General features: G+C 37.6%; 1 protein-coding gene across 1 annotated transcript in view; it reads right to left on the bottom strand.

The window, feature by feature from the left end:
- Positions 1 to 15,760: 15,760 nt before the first annotated feature.
- wnt10a (wingless-type MMTV integration site family, member 10a) overlaps positions 15,761 to 25,519 on the bottom strand; it is a 32,945-nt gene continuing 23,186 nt past the window's right edge. Inside the window, exon 4 of the mRNA XM_012876965.3 lies at positions 15,761 to 18,007. Within this exon, the coding sequence (XP_012732419.1) occupies positions 17,474 to 18,007 (534 nt within the window). The 3' untranslated portion in view covers positions 15,761 to 17,473. The remainder of the gene's footprint in view (positions 18,008 to 25,519) is intronic.

The following is a 25,519-nucleotide window of genomic DNA, read 5'->3' as shown; positions in this document are numbered from 1 at the left end:
AACATTCTGGTTGAGATTGTAGCACATTTGGTCATGATTGTGGGAAATACAGACAGCATAAATTTCCAGCCATACACTTCATGGCAGGTTGCTGTAAATCTGGATCTGAATGCATAACTCATTTTGATTTCTTTTATTAGATTTTGTAAAAAATAAAACACAAATGTTCTGCAGCATATCTGTTTTTCCACCAACGTCCCCAATTCTGACAATCAAACATTTATTTTAATTATAACTCACAGGAGAATTTCACCCTTGTTACTTTTCAGTATATTTTTACTGAGGTTAGGCAATCATAAATGGCTTTTGTTAAGTTTAAAAGGAGAAGATATTAGAAGAAAGGAGGTAATCCATGTGTTGCCTGGCCTGATTTTAGGTATCAAAGGACTTTGACCTGAAATTTTGTCATTTCTTTCTTATTTTTAGGTTGGGGAAGTCCTGGTACATGGTTGGGACCCAAGTTAATATACGTGGTTATAGAACTGTCTCCTTTACAGAGTTTTATACTTTTTTTGAACAACAATCAAGAAAATATTTAAACTTCTTTGTTGAAACAATTTAGTGTATAATGGGCACAACAGGGCTGGAAAGTGAGCAAAAACAATTTAGTTCAGAATTGCCTGTTTTCTCATTGTTCATTAATAAATATATATATGTCTAAACTTATTCTTGGTTGGTGAGTTTCTATTCATCTTTTGGGAGGATCCTTTCTCAGTATTTATTTAAAATGCCCATTTAAGGCTATTTTTGCGTGGATTGATGTGAATTTAATTCATATTATTAAACAAAAACCTGTTTTTAATTTTATTTCATTTTTTTTAAACTTTTAATGATGCCTAAGTGAACTCTTTGTGTACTTGCAATAAATGGTTGGGTCACAGTACTGTGTTCAAAAGGATTTTTTTTGGAAAATGAGAGAATGTATGACAGATGAGGAAAGAATGTAGAGATAAAGGACCAAACAATTGCACGTTAAGTTGAGTCCTGTGTTAAAGGCAATAATCACGATATCAGACATTCTCAGATGTTTTTAACTTTAAGACTCAATCTCTCAGATTATTGCAATAGTTTTAAAAATTGAGGCATTCTTTGTCTGCGGAAAATAGAGACTTATCAGTTTATTGTTTCTGTAGTGGTCAGACTTTCACCATTTTAGGAACTATGGAGTTTATCTTTACTATAGTCAGTTATATGTAAACTTCAGGAAAATAAAACAATCTTTGGATAGTTTTAATACCTTCAAAGTAAATATTCTGTAGCACAGACCATTATCCTGTAATACCATTCTGCTCCTTTTGAATGAACACTGTGAGCGTAACTAGCTGATATTAGCTGGGTAATTATTCAGGTAACCAGCCTGCTTAGCAAACATTCCACCTGTAGTTTCTCAATTTTAACTCAAAAACAACCTTATCTAAGTAAGAGTGATGGGTTGTGCTTCTTTAGTTTCCACACAGTGATGGTCACCTGTTGATGCTTTCAAAAAGGAACATTTTTTTTTTTCTGGTATAGGTGCCCTCTTGCAACAAACTAATTGGCAGTACACAGCAAGAAGTGGGGGTCTGTATGCTCCATTCAGTCAGCGAAAACTACGATAATTCCAGATATTTCTCTGGCATCTCGGTAAAAGGACGTTAAACCGTGGTAAAATATGACTGAGAATTACAACAATTTTGAAACCATAATTTTTTTGAAAGCTTCGAAGTGCCTTGATACCAGTTATCGACTAAAACCTCCTCCTGGTGATGTTTCTGTGAGGATAATGCCATCAGGATAATACCCTCTGTCAAACTTTAAAAGCAGTTTAACAGTGGTCTGAGTTAGATTTATTAACCTTGTCTTAACTTAATCCCATCAAATGTTGACATTATCACAAGATAAAACTCAGGATCAGCTGATGAAATTTCTTTATCAGATACAATGCACTGGTCCCAAACTCTGTATTGAACATATTTAGGATAAAGATTCACTGGATATTTTGTAGGGATATCAAAGAGGGAATTTTTGTACCTTAAGTTGATCAAAGTAATTTAGGAATAGGCATTTACATGGCTTAAGAATATCAGTTTTGAAATTAAGGGTAAAAAACACAAATATCGTACAGAAAAATGTAGGAAAGCAAAAATAATGTGAATGGCTTATAGTATTTTTCTTCAAGTGGCGCTCCCAAAATAAGCTACGATTGTCAAAAAGTGGCAGCACAAAATGTGGCTTTGTGGTTTGATGGGGTGTGGCTGACAAAATCAAAGAGAGTAAATCAACAATAGATATTGTGAGCTTAGTTTGATCTGGCACTGAGATCATTTTTTTTTAAAAAAGGCCTGCCTCAGAATCCCAAACTAATACTTGGGTAGAACTATTATAACCCCAGATATCTTGTCTGGATCCTGTTGGCCATGCAGAGTTACAGGGAATCCTATCTCTGCTTTCATTACAACGTAACTCACCCCTATGAAAAGCATAATTTCTGCCCCTTTAAGCACATTTAGAAAAGTTTATCAAAGTGGGCAGTGGGCTGCTAAAGCAGTGGAGGATGGGATTGGTCCAGTTATTTATTATCATATTTATGTCCCACTTTCTAATCCAGACAGGATCACCAATAGCTTTGCTCATCATTATTCATTTGTAATGTAGACACGAAGCGTCGTTGATCTCCTCTTTGCTGCAGGCAGGTTTCAGTACAAGGCAGCAGCTGTCTGCCTGTGAGACCAGGAAGTGGGAAGGGTCTCAGAAACCGCGGTGAAGTTAGTTTTATGCTATGGAGCTCAGACAGAAGCACCGGGACAAAGCAGAGCAAGAGGCCCTTTTAAGGACTAAATTAAAATGGCTTTTTTCAAAGCCACCCACAAACCTCTAAAGAGCACTCCTTACTTCTGTAATGCTTCTGTAATTCTACTGTGCAACCATGTGCTTTCCTGCTCTGTTGTGTTTTGGTTCTTCAGGTGGTGTGCTGCTGTATTAGTGGAAGTAGCTTCACCTGCTCTGACTCTAATTACCTGCATGGGTTTCACCTGCTGCCTGGTCTATATATTCCTGCCTCACACAGCCACTTTCTGCCTGATTCTAGAAAGCCTTTGTGTGAGTGTACCATCCAGCAGTCCTTGTCTGCCTGCCTGTTTATGACCTTGCCTCAAGTTTATGGATTTTTTGTGTGTGCCTTGTCCCTTTCGGATTCTCCAGTTGGCCTCTGGCATCTGGACAATGACTCGGAAAAAATCCACAGACAGTCGTCTGTTTGGTGCATCACAACTTTGTAATTTTTATATCTGAGATTTTGATTGAAAAAAAAGCTCTGTCTCCACTGCCCTCCTTCACTGTGTGTCGAAACAACAACGAGTCCCTGATTGGTTGCCGCAATGCAATTTCACAGAAAAGTTCAGATTTTTGAACTCCAGCAAAATTCACCACTCTGCTCGTTCTGTGCGGACCGCACTGCTCTAACCATGGGCAAAAAAAAAGTTGATTTAAGTAAGACACCCTGAATACGTCAGTCTATCACAGGGCAACATAGAGACACACAGCCACGCACACTCTTACCAAAAGACAATTTAGAGACACTGGTTAAAAATAATCTTTTTGGATGTTGTCATCTGCACTAGTGTTAAGCCATATTTTTTAACTAATTTTGGAAAATTACGGCTGTACAAAGAAGTGTCTGACTGAGATAACTATGTATATAGTCTTCAGGACAGTTTTATCATCCATTTACATCATATTTTATTGACATAACAACTGTTTTTGTACCCAACTCAATGACTTTCAGTGTGCCAGAGAAAACTTTGGTCATTAAACTTGACAAAGTTTAATGTTCAACATTCCTTATTTTAAAGCAGGAGGAAAGCTGCACTTTTTTAAAATTCTATTTTATTCTTGTAATTTTACATTTTATTCTCAAAATATTATGACTTTATTCTCCTAATTTCCCACCAAAAATGGAAAAAAAATCTCACCCACCAAATGGGGGTTGCAGGCTGAAATGTTTGGGAACTCCTGATGTAGATCATTTAATGCTGATGACTTTTGCGGGATATTTTATGGAAATTTAAAGCAAGTCAATTTTCAAGCATAAACACAAAAGTATGATTTTTTTTTTTTTGTTTAACATATTTTTTGATCTCTATCAGAGTCCATGCCAGAAAATTTTCAGGCTGTTTTGGCAGTAAAGAATTGGACAAATCAAACTCAGGCAATTATTCATGACATTTTATATGACAGACATATAAATACACCAATAACTTTTTTGTCCAATATGTAGAAAAGAAAAAAAAGTAATTTTTGACTATTTGGTAGGCGGTCACTTAGACAAAGAATTTTTGGAAAAGTCACTTCTCAAAGTCATCTAAATGCTACTTTCCTCTACAGCTATGTTTGTTTATTGAAACTTCAAAAACATCGACTATCTAGTTTAGATTTGGAATCAGCTGAGCGAAGTGATATTTTCAATGTTCTCAATCTAAAAGTGCTACATTTCAGCTGGTTTTACAGCAACCAAAGGTTCTTTCTAGGGAAAACCATTGGACCACAGAGGTTAGCCTTTTTTCCTCAAATAGCGCCTCTTGTGAGGAAATGGTTGACCCTTGCTGATCAATATTTTACAAAAAATCCTCCTCGTGTCACTCCCTATCTTCAAAGCTGACAATGACAAGCATGTAGAGTGTGTATGTGTGTGACGCTTGAGTTAAAGTGGATTCGTCAGCAGGACCATAACGTTTCTCAACACCATCTCGTTCCCTGTCAGGTTTCGGGAAAAGTGGAACTCAAATCCAGTGAAGCAAGAGTCAGTTTAGGTCGAGCGGAATATGTTGCAAATGGTGTTAAAAGCATGTACTCCATTGCTCCCCTCCTCAAAAATTAATGGAGGAAAAAGCTCACTAAAAATGATCCATGTTTCCTCTTCGATCCCTCCCTGGTGGAAAAGATCATGAATAAATAACACAGATCAAACTGCAGTGTTAGCGCAGATCAAGTATTTGTAAAGAACCTGAAAGGACTGTATACAAGAGGGGCCCTATGAGATCATGTGAATGTGGCCTGCATGTTCTCTGTTCCTGTCACATTACATTTGGATCACCGTGGAATCCCAAAAGGTATAAAAACGATGAATTAGTTATTTTAAACCAAGCCCCGTCTTGAGACAAAGGTTCTGAAGATAAAATACATAAAAACACAAGCACATAAAACTGTTGGCTGGTGGATTTAACTTTTACTTTTAAGAAGCTAAAGTGAGAGTATATAGATCGGTCATCCAGAAAACCTACTTAACCATCATTAGTCAAGTGAGCTCCCGTAACAGTAGATAACTTTGAAGATTAAACCTTAAAGGGTTGGTATTGAAGTGGTGTTTGTTCTTCTAATCTGACTATAACGTGGCCTACTATGATTGGATATGATCTAATTGAAATTAACGGACTGACATGCTCTAATCTTTACTGTAAAATGCATTTCAAGCTACCAATAAATGATCGACTGTAACCAGAAGTCAGGGCTATACCCAGATACACTCCTGCAGCCATGAAGAACCCGTATGATTTCACCAGGGAAGTTCTTGCATCGTTTTTGTTGTAAAACAATCTAATGGTATGCTAAGGTTGTCTACAATATGATGATCTTGTAATGATCATTAATCATAGAAAAAAAATCTTCAGAGCCACATTTAATTAAATTAAACTTACAAACAGATAATATTTTCTTCTCTATCTTCTCTTTTCCTGACAATTTTTTTATGGTTTATTGATCCAATCAAAAAAATATTAAGTACACACTTCCAGGTTGTGCAATGCAACAAACACAAAATACTATGCTGGTGTATTTTTGTCAGATAAGAATTTAATAGCAAACAAATTGTATTAACATAGGTAATATTTTATGGAGTGTATACATTTTTGGGTATTAAGTAGGTAAAGATCTGTTGACCATGAAGACTCTGACATATGTGATTTAAATTATATATCCTGAAACTTAATGAACAAAGTTTCCACCCACAGTATGACCCACACAGACTCCCATCTGAAGATAATCATGACAAAACACTGAGGGGAAACCAACATGCAGGCAGCAAGACAAGACATTCTGGCAGGGATAGGTTGACTGAGGCAGGTATAAAAAGGCAGTATGACAGGTGAGCGGAGTTGGCACTAATTAGATGCAGCAGGTGGAGCTGATCAGGTGCTGAGCGGTGATGAAGCTGATAACAGAGCTGATTGATAAAAATAAGTCCAGAATCTCGTAAAACAAAAACAAATGTCCAAAATCATGACACAAAGAAACAAGATAACAAAAAAAAAAAGCAATAAGAAACCCTGCTGTCTTGAGATTTGCTTGCAATGGATTTTATTGTCTGTATAATATATTATTAAGTTGTAGTTTTTATTTTGTCTGAAGTTCAGGCAAGGTTTTGCTTTGTTTTTCACCTGATCTAACTGCTCAGTGTACCTTGGTGACTTTCTTTTTGAGCATTTTATCTTTCAATCCATTACACTTGCAAAGTCATTCAAAGCTGCTCCCTTCCATGATTTTCTCCGTCAATGAAGCTGGGGGATGGATGTTGGAATCCCAAGACCTGAAGACTCATTCGGATTCATTGAAAGGTGTCGCAGCCGGTTCTGGACCACAGTTATGCACTTTACTAAGGTGGTGTGCTGGTCTTAGGTGAATTTGTTTTCTTCCCCTCTCCCCATTAAGCTAATATTAATTGTTAAAATTTACAATTGTAGGCTATGAAACCCTTTCTTTAGTCCTTAGACAGCTGTAAACTTCAAAACATCTCAGATAGTATTGTAAACATACATTTTACTCACAAACTGTTTGCTTTTCCATGGAAAATTCATAAAATAAATGTACTAATTTTTTTTTAATCCTATTTTTATTTCTCCCTTATGTAAGTGGTTTATGTATCCTGGCAGATACAGAAATTTAACTGGGCGTGAACAAGAGGACTATGAAGTGCCTACACCTTACGTCAATGGATAGATCTTGGGGGAGAGGGGAAAAGCTTGAGGGCATGTGACCTTATGCCAGCGTCCAAAAAACAAACTCATATAGTCCAAAATGGCAGACTTCATAAACAAAGATGAACATTGTGAGGTAAGAGTTGTTATTTTCAAATACATACTCATTTGAGGGGATTAGCTTTTGTTAAATGCGGTTCTTTATGAATCCTTAAATGCATATCTGTGAAAAAGAAATATGAATTACATTTAAACAGCTTAGATAAATCATTGAATGACCCAAATTCTTTATACTCACTCAGACAGAGGTATATAACAGGGATAATTATTGTCAGATTTTCTTTTCAGGCTCTTATTTTGGAGATGTAGTATATTAAAACATCCGTCCATCCATTATATCTGCTTATCTGTACAGATGTCATAGGGCAAGAGGCAGGATACACACTGGACTCGTCGCCAGTCCATCACAGAGCAACACAGAGACACAGAGGACAAACAGAACTAATGGTAATTTAGAGAGACCAATTAAATAATCATGTTTTTGGACTGTTGGAGGAAGCCGGAATACCTGGACAGAACCCACGCATGCACAGGGAGAACATGCAAACTCCATTCAGAAAGACCCCAGGTCAAACCCATGATTCAAACCCATGACTTTCTTGCGGCAAGGCAACAATACGACCAACTGCAGCCCATAATAAAATAGCATATAAGATTTATTTTTATTGAATAAATTTACCATGTATCCTGTATGTAGTTAGGGATTTTCTGTGCATACTCTCTATGGTCCGAGAAAGAGGGAAGTGGCTGAGGTTTTTCCACTAATGGCTCATCAGATTCAGAGGATGAAGAGAAGCGTTGTACGTGTAGGACCAGTCAGAGCAGTTTTACTGGTAGCTCTATTAAGGTAGAAGAGGAAGAGGTAGCAAGACAAAATAACATTTAAGGAAGCTATTCAGGAAAATTATTGGAGGTAAGATTTTTGAAATTATGTATAAACATATGCACAGAGACTAAGTTCACACTGCAGACAAATGCAACCCAAATCCAATCTATCTGCCCATATGTGGCTCATGTCCAACTTTTTCATGGCAGTGTGAACAGCCCAATTCCAATCTTCTCGGCCCCCCCCAAAAAATCGGATTCTTGCCACTAAATAGGAAACGTATCCAATCATTTCCAAAGCGTCTGCAGTCTAAATGGGCTTGTTGCATTTCATCTGACTTTTACGTCACTGTCCTTGCATCTGTTACCACTGCTGTTGTGACTGCTACTTTCTCCTTCTGCACGTACGGGTCACTTTGGAGTTTGTGAAATGTACAAACAGAAGTCTGATGGCGGTTGCATTTAAATAGTAGTATGAATGACCACACACAAAAATATTAATTTCAGCAAACAATCTAAACTGATCATCAAGACCTGCAGTGTAAACATAGCCAGAGAGTCTACATATTTTAATATTATCTTTTTCTTTTCGACATTTGGAGGAAAACAGAACTGGAGCATCAGTCTACACCAAATGCTTTACTGAATCTGATGAGCTCTCAACTCCCTCCAATGCCTCTCTGGGATCTTTGATCAGGATGTCATTGCTCACCAAACAAATTTGTACTCATGTTGGGTATGTAGATGCAGCATCAACACCAATGCTACAGAAATCAAGACATTAAGTGGAAGCTCATGCGTAAGCTGATAATAGCAGCCATGGAAAATTACTGTGGAACAGTTTGCAGGTTTTACAGGGTGACTGCCACTGAAGAGATTCAAACGTTTTTAAAGAATGACTCACCTTTAAGATAACATGATCTCTGACCTCATTAAAGATTGGTTGAGGAAATTAGGGCAAGTCCTTGACAAAAGAAGGAGGAATGCTGTAATGCTGACAGTGAGAACCAGTTCTCAATTGATGAAATGATGGTGCCTTATTTAATGATTGGTGCCTTATAAGTCTGATTCAGCACCTGCACATTTGATGAGCCTTGTCAAACCCCTGACAAAGCATTTGCAACTGGGAGAAATGTTGTTCTGTAGAAAGAACAAGCTGATGTGTTGCAAATTGGATGATAATTAAGTTCTTCTCAAATGACCAAGAAGTAGCTTTGACTTCCATGAGGACAATGATGCAGAGCTCATTGTTGCCAAATGGGCACACGATAAAACATTCACCCAGGTAAGATCCTATGTCTCTGTAAATACTAAAGAGGAGGGGGGAAAAAGTCTCAGTGCCAAGCTCAAATAGTGCGTCAGGGTACAACAGTCACATGGAAGGAGTGGATTTGGCAAACACGATGAATGCTCTGTATCGCACTGCAGCAATGTCACCCAGCTGGTACCTGACAATCTGGGAGATTCCCAGGTACCAGCAAAAACACGTGGCTTCTGCTTCTCAGAAACACCAGTGTCTGAATGACTTAAGCTCAGATGTTGCCAGAGGACAGGAAGCCCCTCCCCAGGATCAGAAAATCCACCATCGAGAGCCATCAAACAGTCTAAAGTCTCTAGGTCCCTGAATTATATGCTGCAAGTTGGGTTTGGCTACTTCCCTGTTCTGTCAGTAAAGGGCAGATAGATGATGTGTCAGAATGGACAGTTCTCAATCATGTGCCAAAACTGCAAAGTGAGCCCTTGCATTGTTACTGGGCAAAAATGCTAGCAACTGGCTCCTCAGCTTTCATTGTCCCTAGAATATCGGTGGTTGAGGTTCTCCACAGAGGAAATGTTAGCAACTGATATAATTTCAATGATCAGAAGATATGTTTTCATGTAAATGTTATATTTTATTCAATGGTAGGGGTTTAAGGATGTCTAGCACGAAATATGAAATGCGAAATATGAAATAATATATTGTTACATAAATTATAACAAATATGTTAAATTGTTATTTTCTTTAACACCAAACAGGCTATGTATTCTGGGGAATGAAAACTGTAAATTGAAAAGTAAAAGTCCTATTTGGAAAAAAAAAGAAAAAGCAATATGAAATGTTATCATTTTAGCCTACATACATCAGAAAATGGTAAAATAAAAATAATTTCCAAATGTATTTATACGCTCCTGTCCATTTAAAGCTACAGTTGGTAATCCTGTTCAGAAACACTTTTTGTAATACTGGGTAAAATGATCCTTCCATCCTGAAGGTAGTAAATACATTATATATTCAGAAAAAGGAGATTTTCTGTTTTTCTGTGGGAGCTGCAGGGCTGTAAAAACTCTACCAATCCATTTACCTTGGTCTGAAGGCATGGATTTGACAGTTTTGTTCCTGATTTCATTTCCCTCTGTCCCTCAGGTTCCAGGGGTATCATCTTATCAATGTTGTTTCTTCCAATTCACAAATAGATGTCTTTGTAAACGGTATGACTTCGTCATTGCATTCTGCATTAGACAATGTAGCTCCCTTGAAAAAGAAGGTGATTATTCACAGGAAGCTGGCTCCTTGGTTCAATTCAGAGCTGCGTTCCTTGAAGCACAATGTTAGGAAATTGGAGAGAAAATGGCGCTCTACACACCAAGAGGAATCCTACCTAATCTGGAAGAACAGTCTATTGTTGTATAACAAGACCCTTCGCAGAGTTAGAGCAGCATATTTTTCATCATTAATTGAGGAGAATAAGAGTAATCCTAGATTTCTCTTCAGTACAGTTGCCAAACTTACCCAGAGCCACAGCTCTGTTGATCCATCCATTCCCTTAGCTCTTAGCAGTAATGATTTTATGGGATTCTTCATAAATAAAATTGATTCCATTAAAAATAAAATAATTGGCATCCTCCCAAACATGATTACCTCGTCCTCAGTAAGTGAGGCAGCATTGGAGGAATCCTTAGAACCTGCGCAGTGTCTGAACTGTTTAAAAGCAGTAGAGCTTTCTGAGCTATCTAAAATTTTAGCTTCATCTAAACCTTCTACCTGTATGTTAGACCCAATCCCAACCAAGTTGTTTAAGGAGGTATTCCCTCTGATCAGTGGTCCTATTTTAGACATGATTAATCTATCCTTGGTAAATGGATATGTACCACAGGCTTTTAAAGTAGCTGTTATTAAACCTTTACTTAAGAAACCATCTCTTGATCAAGATGAGTTAGTAAATTACAGACCTATATCTAATCTTCTTTTCTTATCTAAAATTCTTGAGAAAGTAGTTGCTAATTAACTATGTGAACATTTACAAAGTAATGACCTACTTGAGGAGTTTCAGTCAGGCTTCAGAGCTCATCATAGCACTGAAACAGCTCTGGTGAAGGTCACCAATGATATTCTCATGGCCTCAGATAATGGACTTGTGTCTATACTTGTCCTGTTAGATCTCAGTGCTGCATTTGATACAGTTGATCACAATATTCTCCTACAAAGACTTGAGCATACTGTAGGGATTAAGGGAAAAGCATTAGGCTGGTTTAAATCTTATCTGTCGGACAGATTCCAGTTTGTTCATGTTAATAATAAATCTTCCTCAAACTCTAGGGTCACTTGTGGAGTACCACAGGGTTCAGTCCTTGGACCAATTCTATTTACTATATATATGCTTCCGATTGGCAAAATTATCAGACAGCATGGGATTAATTTCCACTGTTATGCTGATGACACTCAGCTATATTTATCCATAAATCCCGATTAATCCAATCAGTTACTTCGACTGCAGTCATGTCTTGATGACATCAAAAGCTGGATGACTTTAAATTTCCTGCATTTAAATTCTGACAAGACAGAAATTGTAATCTTTGGGCCAGAGTCTTCAAAAAATAAAGTTCTTAATCAATCACTTAATCTGGATGGCATTAACTTGGCCTCTGGTAATAAAGTTAAAAATCTTGGTGTTGTTTTCGACCAAGACATGTCATTTAAATCCCATATTAAACAGGTTTCCAGAGTTTCTTTTTTTCACCTCCGGAATATCGCCAAAATTAGAAACATTCTGTCCAGGAGTGATGCTGAAAAACTAGTCCATGCATTTGTTACTTCAAGGCTGGACTATTGTAACTCTTTACCATCAGGAAGTCCACAAAATGCAGTTCGAAGTCTTCAGCTGATTCAAAATGCTGCGGCAAGAGTTCTGATGAAAATCAACAAGAGGGATCATATTTCCCCAATTTTAGCTTCCCTTCATTGGCTTCCTGTTAAATCAAGAATAGAATTTAAAATTCTCCTTCTAACGTATAAAGCCCTTAATAATCAAGCTCATATATCAGAGCTCTGATTACCCCGTATGTTCCTAACAGAGCACTTCGCTCTCAGACTGCAGGTCTGCTGGTGGTTCCTAGAGTCTCTAAAAGTAGAATGGGAGGCAGATCCTTTAGCTATCAGGCTCCTCTCCTGTGGAACCAACTCCCAGTTTTGGTCCGTGAGGCAGACACCCTATCTATTTTTAAGACTAATGTTAAAACTTTCCTTTTTGACAAAGCTTATAGTTAGAGTGGCTCATACCCTGAGCTATCTCTATAGTTGTGCTGTGATAGGCCTAGGCTGCTGGAGGACATCAGGGTCTAATTTTCTCACTCTACTGATTTCTACTGTTCTTCAGTCTACTGTTCTCCAGTTTTGCATTGTATTACATTGAAATGACTGTCGTCATTTCAGCTTTTAACTTTTTGCTCTCTCTCTTTTTCTTCATAGTAGGTACACCTGGTCTGGCGTTCTGTTAACTGTGACATCATCCAGAGAAGACGGCTCACCCGCTACTACCATCTAATGTAGAACAGATTACTAGATCAATGTGGGCTTCTGTGCTTGTTTGTCTTTCTTATTGTGTCTCTGCTCTGTCTTCTCTAACCCCCAGTCGGTCGAGGCAGATGACCGTTCATACTGAGCCCGGTTCTGCCGGAGGTTTTCCTTCCCGTTAATGGGGAGTTTTTCTTCCCACTGTCGCTTTGTGCTTGCTCAGTATGAGGGATTGCAGCAAAGTCATGTACAATGCAGACGACTCTCCCTGTAGCTCTACGGTTCCCCAGGAGTGAATGCTGCTTGTCGGGACTTTGATGCAATCAACTGGTTTCCTTATATAGGACATTTTTGACCAATCTGTATAATCTGACCCAATCTGTATAATATGATTGAACTTGATTTTGTAAAGTGCCTTGAGAAGACATGTTTCATGATTTGGCGCTATATAAATAAAATTGAATTGAATTGAATTGAATTTTGGTTGTCCCACATGCCAATCATTCTGACGTGCTCACACAATGCCAGTGTCCGTGCTCGTTCCTTCATAGTTTCCGCTTGCTGGCTGCACATGCATACTTCTAGTGTTTGTAGCCAGTTAGCTTAGCGGCTAGGTTAGCGGTTAGGTGTTCATTGTAGTTCCTCTCACCGTAGACTTTGAACAAGGCTGAGAGTCGCATGAATCAAACCACATTCATGTTTATGAGAAGAAGAGGGAGGCATCAGTAGAAATAAATAAGACCAGAGAGGATTTGGAGGATTTTTTAAACGCAATCCTCCTGAGAAGTCTTGCGCATGTGCAGTTATTCAAAAAGGAACTTTTTGCATTAATGGTTGAAGGATTATAAAACAGTGAGATTAATTGTAAATATAATTGATGGTTACATGTAATTACATTTGCATTTGAACAATGGCTAATGTAGCTTCTTATTGAAGAGTAACTGCTATAAGATGAAGTCCACTTTGGCATCATTGGGCCACGTTCTGACTTTGCGCTGAAAACATTAAATAAAGAATGTTTAACAAGTGATTCAGACGTGCTTGTTCTTGTCACAACAAAATAAACCAAACTTACCAGCATGATGTTGTTTCAGCCCAAATCTTCTGTCACTCGTGACCTGCTCTCTATCAAAATACCAGCCACTGTTCAAATAAACGTAGCGCACAAGTCCAGACCTGGTGTTCCTCACAGTCACAGGCAAGAGCTATACTCGTGAAGATTAATGTTTGTTTCGTTTCTTTATTTTAAAATTTTGATTTTAAGTGATTTTATTATATGCTAATTGTTTTTTAGGGACTACAAATTTAGCAAGTATCCAAAAACATATGAAGATTTGCTCTGTTCTTCCTATTTTACATGAAAACCGCAGAGCAGAAAAAAAAAGGTGAGGAGTTTTAGGTTTTGTCCAGTACCAGTTGAACTTGCAGTTGGCAGCCAGTGAAGCCTACTGGTTGAATAACACATGCAGCAATCTCAGCAGGTTGCTCAACCCTGGTTTCAGGCCATTGTGAAAACATAATACTACCGTACATACGCCCACTCTGTCACTTAACTGCATGTGTCCGCCAAAAGAAACAGACAGGGCTGCATAAACAAACACGCACATACAATTCACACACACAGTGTAACTCCAAGCACACGTTCACACACATAAACTATTTATACACAAAGAGAGGGCTGTTAAGAGCATTTTCACTTGGATCAGCGCACTTAAGGACGAAGTGTGCATGCTGAACCCAACGTACAGATGGTGCATCAGAGAGCACCTGTATGTTTGGATAAGAATAGACTCGCATGACTCCAAAATAGCACCTTTTTACTTCACATCTGTTTACTTTGAAAGCGTATCTCTTGCATTTTTACACATCACTTGGTGACTTCATCACTTCCCCTCGGGGCACAGAATATTAAAGTAAGTCAGAACACTCAACAGGATTTCTCTCTGCACGCAAGCAGCAACTGGTAAGGGATGGTCTGCACTTGACCACAGACGTGTGGCCTTATCTGGTCTGGGTATGTCTGAAGGTTCCTAACAAAACATCCGGGACAAGCTAAGTCTGAAGCAATTACTGTAATAACTATAATTACAATAGGGAAGCAAATAGCATGAGATATTTATTGTCTTTCTTCTTGCCATTTTATTCTAAGGATGAGGGTAAAATATTTTGGTGAAGCTTAACCATAATTTAGTGTTGAATGTTTCCGGTCAAATACCACACCGCATTCGTCCAGGGTAGGTTAGCCCATTTATTTTTGTAATTCTTGCAGCGACCAGTGGAAAAACACAAACGAAGTCACTTAAGTCCCTGATAGAACCTGTTTTTTTTTAAATAAAATATGAAACTTTTAAATGATGACTCACAATTTGAAGTTAAATTTGCATCTATTTCTACTTATCAAATAGTTGGTCACAATCAGGCACTAGGAAAAAATACTTGACAAATCTTTTAAGGTCTGAAAAAAATAGAAGAAAAATGACCTTTTATAACATAATTAATGATACAGACTTTGCTTAGGATTTCCTATCAATACGAGTCAAAGCAACAACCCGTGGGCTAACAGCTAGAAGCCTCTGGGAGGTTAAGAACGTGTTAAATTAAAAATAAGCCCATCATAAGCCGTGCAAAAGGAATTAACACTCAATTGTAGCTTTATAATAATAAATTATTAAAAGTAAATAAATAAAAAAACAAGTAAATAGTTCAAGAAGGTGATCTATAATATAACTCAATTTCCAGCATGATTGACTTAACAAGGAAGTCGGATTTTCACCAGATCCTCATGCTTTTTGCTTGCATGTATTGTCATAATGAGCCTTGTCACACCTAGGAGTATCCAAAACTCAGCTACATGGAGGATTTGGATGTGAAAATAATTAATTATAGATGCTTAAGAGGGAAAGAAAGACAATATTTTCTATTTCAATTTCATGCCTACAATGTTTACCACCAATATGTTGATGTGCAGGTTACTTAAAACTAGCTCATCATTGCTTTGTTTCGACTTAAACATAAATTGGGAAATTAAATGAATTTGGTTCTCTTGGAAAAGTGAATATATTGAGGAAATCGAAATAATCAACATTACCCTTAATGTGATGTGAATAGTTGTACCCTTTGTAATATAGTATGTCATAATTCATCACGATAAAGCCAGTTTCATGAACACAGTCTCTTTTTATTGTCTTACAAATATTAAGTTATCCACAAAAATAAAATAACTTAGATAATAACCATATTAAAACATAAAAATACAAACATACATTACATTTAACACTTAGAATACATATAGCTGACATCGTTCAAAGTTCTCCTGGACACTGCTTAGTATGTGCAAACCACTTATCAGTTACACTGGCTACACAATCTCAGATTCCTGCTTTTCTGTTTTCAACACAGAAAATAAATTGTTTTAAATAAATTACACCATCTGATAAGTAGCTTACTTATACGAGTCCTTATATACTCTGAAGCTGAAATCAGGATATCCCTATAGTACACACTGATAATCTGTAAAGCAAGTGAGTGTACATACAACAAGAAGCTTACAGTGTTGCACACGAGACATTGCGTCACAAAACAAGAAAGACTTTGAGAGATGTCTCTTAAGGATGTTTATACTGTGTGTGACACTGGAGCTTGTTCATGTGCACTTAATTTCCTGACACACTAGAACATTATCGATGGCAGTTGTGCAGCTTTTACTCTTTTCTTATTTTATTTACAGTGCTGTTTAGATCACGTCAAAGATTAAATGCGGACTTGCTGGGTCTACTGTGCACTCTGACCATCTTCTTATATCACGTGTAACATCACACAGACCACACATGACACAGGGAACTGAGGGTTGCATATCTGTGCTGTGTTATGTGGTGGTCCGAAAACAGTGGCACGAACTTGTGTCTGTGGTTATCTTCAAGTGGGTCCAAGTGCCTAGTGTTTAGAAGTGGTACTTGGATCTTAATTTTTATTTTCTCCATTTGAAGACGGTGGAGGTGTGCCATGAAGAATTCCATTAAGCAGCACCTACATGCAGCTTCAGAGCTGTCTTTTGGCTGGTGATACCATAAGCCATTCAGGGGTCATGGCTGCAGCCATTTAATCAGTTCAGTCCATTGTGGGAGCTGATTTTGGACCCAAAATGAGCACCTGTGTTCTTTGAAAGATGCCAATGTTGTTTGCATGGTTCTGCTTTATTACACACGACATAATAACATTGACTGGAGGATTTACAACGTATCAGATAGACCTGGTCTGCCATATGTGCAACGTGACAGCTGCTATAAATAAATATTTTAACACCTTACCTGCCCTTCAAGAAGGCACAAAATCTGCAAGCGCCGAAATATTGTTTGTTGTTTTAAGTTAACTCTGTTAAGTTTTTACAGTTGTGTCTGTAGGTGGTGGTCGAGGGACTTGAAAATGGCTGGACTTTGCCAAATGTACTGTTTAGTGTATGAATAATCTTAAAATGTACAAAACAGATCAGAATTTTAAAGGATATGAAGATTATCTACCATTAAAGCTCTGAAGAAATCGTATATTCTTTCTAATGCAATCCACTTTTCTCAGTAAGGGTAATGCATCCTTTGTGCATTTAGTTGAGATGTTTCTTTTACTGTAACTATGTTCCATAGTCTTCAAAGAAGGGTGGTGCATATCCTTTTTACCCTGGCTTATGGCAACCTCTGGCAACTCCTGCAAATGCACACTCTACACCAACCAACACAAGTTTCCTTTAGCCGCTTCAAATGCGTCACACCGTCCTTCCGCGACTTCTCTGCAACAAAAAAACTGCAGTCTATGACAATAAAGATTGGGGCATATGGCTGTGTTTTTTTATGTCTTGAGTCTTATAATGTGTTTTTCTTCATTTGCAAACACTGACCCACTCTGTTATCCTGCACTCTTCGCAGACCACGTAGCAGCACCAGTGAAACTTGCAGTTGCAGCGCTCGCTGCGCGTCTGCTGCAAGATATTGTGCCCCCTGCCGCAGCACAGGCTCTCACAGTTGTCCATCCCAGGGCTGGTCTTGTTGCAGATCCTGCCCTGCGTGCCCGCTGAGTCTGAGCTAAGGTCCCGCTCACAGAAATCAGGCGACTTCTCAAAATACACCAGCTCCCTGATGTTAAGCCGCCGCCGATGCGAGTGGTGGTTTTCTCGATGACTGTGATAGTGGTGATGGTTGTGGTTGTTGTGGTTGTTGTGGTTGTTATGGTTGGAATGGTCCAGCTGGCCGTTATTCCTGTTCTGAGCCTTGATAAGAGTGGCAATGTGGAAACGCTCTTTTAGGATTGAGCCCACCAGCCGGAACTCTGGCGTGACCTGCCAGCAGGTCTTGAGCTGGCAGCTCCCCGACGTGCCATGGCACTTGCATTTCCTTTTCATGTTGTCCAGCACCACCTGGAAGACGACAAAAGACGACAGGACGAGGGAATGAGGTGGAGGGAGAAAAGGGGGGATATTGGGGGAGGGGTAAGGGGAACAAGAATAAGGATGATTAACAGTTTTTTTCAATGCATGAAGTATTCAAAGTTTTACATACTAATATATGAACTTAAAAGTATTTTTTGGAGTTTTATGTGATAGACCAAAACAAAGCAGCACAGGATTGTGAAGGGATAAAACATTTCTACATCAGTTTATACAATATTACATGTACATTTTTTTTTAAAGAGTGTCATTCATTCCATTCAGGGAAGTTTACCCAGATACCCCATTAATAAACATAATGTCAACAATGTCAATAATGCCTTGAGACATAAACTAATTAGCAAATAAAGTACACTTTTGTGTAATATAGTATTTTTGGACTATAAGGCACACATAAAATACTTACATTTTCTCAAAAATTGATGGTGCGCTTATAATGCGGTACGCCTTATATTAGATTACCGTTGTGCTTACTTACTGATTTTATGTGGTTCAATGCGCTCAAAAATCTGTTAAAACGTGTAAGTAGGACTTTGGTAAGCAATGACGCCGCTCCGCTCAATAGATACTCGGAGCATTACGGTACACTGTGTCACTACCTGATAGGACCCCTGAGCTGACTACAAGACTGCCTGACTGTAATGTCTAAACTAGAAGTGCATTCATGTAAGGCAGCCCGTGCGCGGAGTACGCACTAGCAACAATAAACCTAGTAAGTTATTTCAATATAAAAGTTATGTTTATTTTGGCTTTATGTTAGAAACAGGGCAGTGTAGTCCAACTACTCTGTCCTGCCGACAGAGACGGATAGCTCTCGCTTTCAGGAGAGAGCTGTGTACAAAAAGGGGTGATATTGCATACTTGGAACGAATATTTAGCACACCTTATGGTCTGAAAAATATGGTATTTGTATGAAAAGCACCAAACGATAGTCGAGGTTTGTAAGAGAGTATTAGGATACAAACAGCATCATGAAGACCAAAGAACATAGCCAAGTCAGGGATGAAGTTGGGCAAAAGTTAAAGCTGGTTTAGGTTAGAAAACAATATCTAAAGGTTTAAACAAACAGCAAAGAATGTGCAACATTTCTGCCCTATATGCAAAGCACTGTCTGCAAATGATCATCTGCCTCTGTGCATCACTCTGAATACACTATCCATATGGGGAAATTCAAATCAAGGTAATTAAAAAAAAATCTTTATAATACCAAAGGAAAATATAATGTTTTTGTTACTCATAGATGTCTCTTTAAAGAGTTGTTGTTGATGGCAATGGACAGAAAGGATTTTCTGTAGCGGTCTGTCTTACAGCAGCCCTCAAGAAGCCTCTGACTAAAGACAGTATAGTATGAGAAAATGTGGCGGTGGAAGGATCGTGCTTATTGGTATTTGATTTTAATTTGAAACTTAATGGAAATGGTGATCTATCACATAAAATGTAAATAAAAGACATTGAAGTTGTGGCTATAGAACCAGAAACTGTAAAAAGGTTCAACAGGTATAAATGCTTTGGTAAGAAAGTATATATATTGAACAAGTCATGTTTTTTTTCCCCTCCAAGTTTCTATGCATGCTTCATGCCTGAAAATCCATTGCAGAAACAAGTGGGAATTCCAGGTGGTCTGAGTCTGACTATGTGCAACCTGCTGATATCGAATGACACGGTGGATGCAGGCATTACCCAAACAGACAGCCCTGTCATTAGTCATCGTTTGGCAAGAAGTAATGACTCCAGGGATGACCCACATGTAACAGCATATTACACATCAGGGCATTGTGGTATATACATATTTTCACTTTAATGGTTTAAACCTGGCTAGTAGAACCGAACTGGATGCCAAACAAAATCATTGTTCATCATAAGTCTGCAGAAAGCTCTGATAAGCAGGTTAAGCTACACCTTGACACACACAAAAAAAAAACCAAGTCTATCATGAGGTCTGCAAATAATTTCTGGTGAGCATCTTGATGTGTAAACATAGCCTCACCTATTTCATTTGGTGCACAGACATAAACAAACAAACAGAAACAAGTCCTACAAGAGCCATGTCCATTTCTGTGATGTGTATGCATGCGCGTGTTGGTGGGTGTTTATCAGTCACCACCGGTCCAAAACTTTAAGATCCAATTACCAACAGGAACACCAGGCCACCCAGAGTACTGACAGATGCTACTGCTGCTGCCCCTATCAACAGACACACATGGACACACACAGACACCGACACACCGACACACCTACACACACACGCACACACACACAGGTTGGGCTTTAAAGACATTCTAAACATGTGCAAACAATAAAGCAAGGAGGCTTGTAGAGGAATACTGTCCTTGTCTGTTTAGAAAAAAAAAAACACTGATTCAGTTTCATTTTAATTGTAGCAAATGCAACATTTTTGCAAAGCACCACATGTCCCCGACAAATGTGCTAGATGTTCTTTGATACTTATAACTAATGGCTCGCAGCAATATCACACGCGGGGAATAGAGAACATGCCTTTTGAGGATGATTACAAACGAATAAGCATGAAGTTCCAAATAAAGTGGTTTTAGGGAAAACAGGAGAAAGTCACATGTTTTCATGCATAAAACTTGACCTACTGAAAATCTTACTGTTGTATTGCAAAAGATAAATTTTGTTACTTAAATTGCATTGAATCAATTTACAATTGATTCAATGCAATGCATTTTACCTATTTACAATAGGTAAAATGCAGTTCATTTCAGGATATCTTTATTTCACTGCCAGTGAAATAAAGCCAATTTAACAGATTCTTTTTTTTACATGTTGAATTGTACAGAATATAATCTACATTAAAAGGTGGAAAAAATTAATTATGTGTAATATAACTTTTTATGTCACTACAATCTGACATTTTAACACATTTTTAAATTAAATTTTATGATCCGTTCAGTGATGTAAATAAAGAGACATACTGATGTGATCTTTTAGAGTGAGGACTGTAATGAAAAAAAAAAAAAGACCAAATATTTTTGTATTATTACATGTTATGGTTACAGCTTGTTGAGATAAAAGAAAATAACTAACAATTGTGTATTTTGTGTAAACAGTGTCCTACTGATTTAGAGCGTTGAAAGGAAAGTTTAAAGGAGTTGTGATCAGTGGTGAGGGGATAATAAAGGCTGTAAGATTTCAGGGTAAACAACAGTAAAACAGTTCAAACGCCACTTGCACTGAGTTCAGAGTGCAGCTTTGCAAGTTTTTAGAAAGAGTCAGAGGCAACCCCAGAATCACAAACGTCCGGGCCTTAAACACACAGCAAAGTCTGTAATCATGCAACGCTCCAGCCCACTTAAACCTTAAAGAGACACACTGACCTAGGAGTCATAATTGCATCCACATTGCTACTGTTTGATGACGGGTCATTCACAGCGGGAAAGGGGGTTCAAAGAAGAGTAGAACAGTAAAAAAAGAGTTACAGTGCAGTGTTATTTCAATGGTATTTCGAAATCTAAGTTTAGTTAAATTTTTAAAAGAGATTACAGATATGGTCTCTTTTTTTGTTAATTATTCTGATTAAGATTTATAGCATGAATGTTCTTCAAATTATATTGTCAAAAATCTTAAAGTTCCTAAAAAATGACAGGAAGCAGCAAATATTTTTTTTTACATGGCAGTAAAAATCAAATAAAAAGTGCAACACCCACTGGACTGCAGACATTTTAACCACACATAATTCTTATGCCCCGGTCACACTATTATGTATCTGGCTTGCATTTCAGTGGTACTGTATATCAACATATGCAGCTTTAGGTAAGTCATGTGCCTGCAATGTTTGTATATGCATGTAATACTTCACTATATATATATATATATATATATATATATATATATATATATATATATATATATATATATATATATATATATATATATATATATATATATATATATATATATATATATATATATTGCTCTTCAGTTGAGCCACATGTACCTAAATGCTTCACAGAGGTCAAACCAATGACCCAATAATAATCTGAGACTATACCATGCAAACTCTCTGTCGGCATTGATGAAGAATTCCTCATCTTAGCATCCCGAATGCTTGGTCTAACTGACTTTGTAGGAAAGTTGTAACTGTTTTTGATTGTCTAAATAATAATTTAGGGCACAAATATACTGATATCAAGGCAAAAATGCAGTTGCATACTTTAAAATTTTACACCCATTCGGATCAACACACTGTTAATATATTCAGGGGAGAATATCATATACCATACACATACTTCATAGAAGCGACAGGACTTGGTGTTAAAAAAATACACTTAAATTCTTAATGTTTTTACCAACATAAACACATTCTTTGGTGAGTAAAATGAGTGGTACGATAAGAAACTGTGACAGCAGCGGAAAACTCAATGATAAACATTATGCAGTTCTTTAAACTCTAAAAAAAAATATATAAATATACTATTGTCAGTATGACAGTAGTTTACACATATGTACAATGTTGCTTAAGAAAACCTTCCGTTTGCTGATGGTTGGTCACTGGTTACCACAACCATGCATATCAGGACACAACTGGAAGTTGTATATTTAGCCAATACATGTTGAAGACTCAAATTTACATTTACAATTTAATATAGTTTATATACTGCCAATCCATCCATCCATCAATCCATTGCCTAAAATCCCTTAAATCCTTGAAGGGCCTGTTTTAATTATAAAACATCAAACTACAGAATTAATAGTCCAGGACTTCTTTTCATGGTAGCTCAAGATGTGATCTTTAATGTAGTCTTCTGTGACAGTACAAAGAAGAAGAAGAGATGATTATTGCCAAATAGCTGAACAAGACAGACTACCATTGGTGGGACCTATACCACAGGCAAAGGGGAAAGATGCATTTTAAAACCTTGTACTGTGCAACCCAGAACCAACAAGGTTTAGAGCCTCTTCCTTCTCAGCAAATGTTAGACTTGAATGGACATTTTTACAAAAAAATATCTTAAAATAGCAGAAAATATCTGATTTAAACTTTTACACTTCTGCCAATGTGTCGTCAAAGGAATTCCATCTGTTAGGTGTTTTCTGGGATATATTTGTTCATTAAACCCAGTCTTAACATGTGCACACCCTACGTCCTGCATGGGCAAATTTTAAAACAAAGTCTGCAAGCCACATAAACCTCAACAAAAGAGAATATCTGTGAGTGAAATGCGCTTTAGGTGTTTAGGAAACAATCTTTTTGGCACGTAGATGAAAGACAAAAAAGGTAGAATTCGGGCCATTAACAGGTGACAGGAAATAAGGAAGCTGTCTGCTCTCACTCTAATTGAAGTGGTCTGCCAGTAAAACATGTGATCTGATCCATCAAACAAAGAGCATTAGCTATGCGTATCCAGTACAAGAGGAAATAAAGACAAGGGCTAAAATTGGATGACTGATCAAACACTTCCTGTCTCAGCTCAAAACTTTGTGGCTTTATATTTCCCAACAGAGAACTTTCAAAGACTCCGGGAGGTTGACTGAAGATCAGAGGAAAGGTTGCAATTTTGAGAAATAACAGAAGAAGTCCTGTTTGACATGATCTTTGCCGATGACTATGATATTTATTTACATACTTGGAACAAAACCTGAAAATCTGTTGTTGATCCTGAGAACAAACCCTAAACACATGGACTGTGAATTTATGACAAATGGAAAATTAGATTACAGGCCAAGGAGATCTATTTGCACTACGTTTTTGCTGCCCCAACACAAATTGATACAAAAATAGTGTTTGTGTGTATGTGTGTCATCAGCAGTTATCGTTCCATCTAGCTGACAACATGTCAGGATTAAGATATTGTTGTAAAATGTCACTGGCTAAATAAATCAGATTGCCATCAGCAGTTCCACCTGATCTGTCATTTTTGGTAGTCTTTGAAATGTGAGACAAGATGTATAAATATAGTACAAAGGCTTGTGGCAAAATCAAAGGAGTGTTGTTAACGGAACTAAAACACAGATATAATGTGTAAACAACTTGTAACATGATACAGATAACAAGTTGTTCTGTCAGTTTTCTGCTGTGACTTTTGGTGTCAAAGATTTCAAGCAATCCACTCAACTTTTGGCAAATGTGTTCAGCTGTTCTTTCCTTCTTAAAAGAAACAATAACTTTGTTGATGTTATTGTTCTTTTTAAAAGATCTTTAATGGTTTGTAAAATGGATTATAGCCTTTCTGGTTGCAAATTGCTGCCTGTTATTATGTTATTTTATGATGGTAGTGGACTTGCAGGCATACGATGTCACAATTACTGGTACACCTGGTCAAGATGCGTAAAATATCTTAAAATATATTTTTATTTAATTGCGGGAGCATACTCTCACCCTGAAAATTTTGGAAAAATCCATTCTACCAGGAGCATGGACACAATTATTAATTATAAGTCAGGCATCATTCCTGACCAACCTTTTGCACGTCACTGCTATGTTTTATTCCTTGGTTGTGAATTCGAAGTCTTTGAGGTTGGAAGGCCTCCTTGCCATCATCCTAATATTTAGCTCCCTCCACAGATTCTCTATTAGATTAAGCATGGGCCACTCCAAAACGTTAACATTACTTACAGTCAGAAAAAAAATATGTTTTGTAAATTTAAAAGATTGTGCCAAATCTAAATCTGTCAGAGTTATGAACAAATTCTGGTTCAATTGTAGCAATTTAAATTGGATTGGAGTGTCTAAGTGGTCATGATTTAGTGTTTCTCTGGGTAAAATGATGTGACACCGAGGCCTATTTCTCTTAGCCAATGGTCACTAGGCCTGAAGAAGACCCAAGTTCATCTCACAACAAAGCACCATCAAAAAGATGGTTGGGGGGTTAAAAAAGACCCTCCAAAGCTCATGGATAGAGAACTGCTGCAAAATGTTGCATCTCTGAGTTACTAAGTATTCACAGCAACCATTATACTGGTTTTTTTTGTTGTTTTTTTACTCTGCAGGGACTTTAACTTGAGCACTCAAACAGAATATGAATTTGTGTAAAAGTTCCTCCTGCTCACAGTGAAGTATGTTGGAGGATATGTGATGCTTCGGGCCTGTTTCCCTACCAAACGCTGCAGGAACCTTGTGATTCAGGAGGATAGGCTGCATGGTTTTCATGCAAAACTGGAGACCTCGCCATTTCATTTCCTCACTCGGTCACACGGCTCCATTGCCACCATCTACAGTAAGCAGGACGGTAATGGAGGTAAAAACTAATCTCACTGTTGGACAACTGCAGAAAAGAGTTGGGATTAGCAAGTATCCATAACAGCCATCAGATGCTGTGCATGCCCACTGATTTGTTTTGATCCAAAACATACGGGCAAAATAAAATAGAAATTGCTCACCAGACAGAAAATGAATTGTCCATGTTCATGTCGGCCCTAAGTCATACATAGAACATGTGGAATGAGCAGAGGAGAACTGATCATGATAAATGTACCAATAATTGTGCCATTTATGTTGTTTTCATCAATTAGTTACAATAG

This window comes from Fundulus heteroclitus, chromosome 7, assembly GCF_011125445.2.
Source record: "Fundulus heteroclitus isolate FHET01 chromosome 7, MU-UCD_Fhet_4.1, whole genome shotgun sequence".
Classification (NCBI taxonomy): domain Eukaryota; kingdom Metazoa; phylum Chordata; class Actinopteri; order Cyprinodontiformes; family Fundulidae; genus Fundulus; species Fundulus heteroclitus.
Note: the sequence above shows the minus strand (reverse complement) of the source record. Positions and strands in the feature narration are given on the sequence as shown.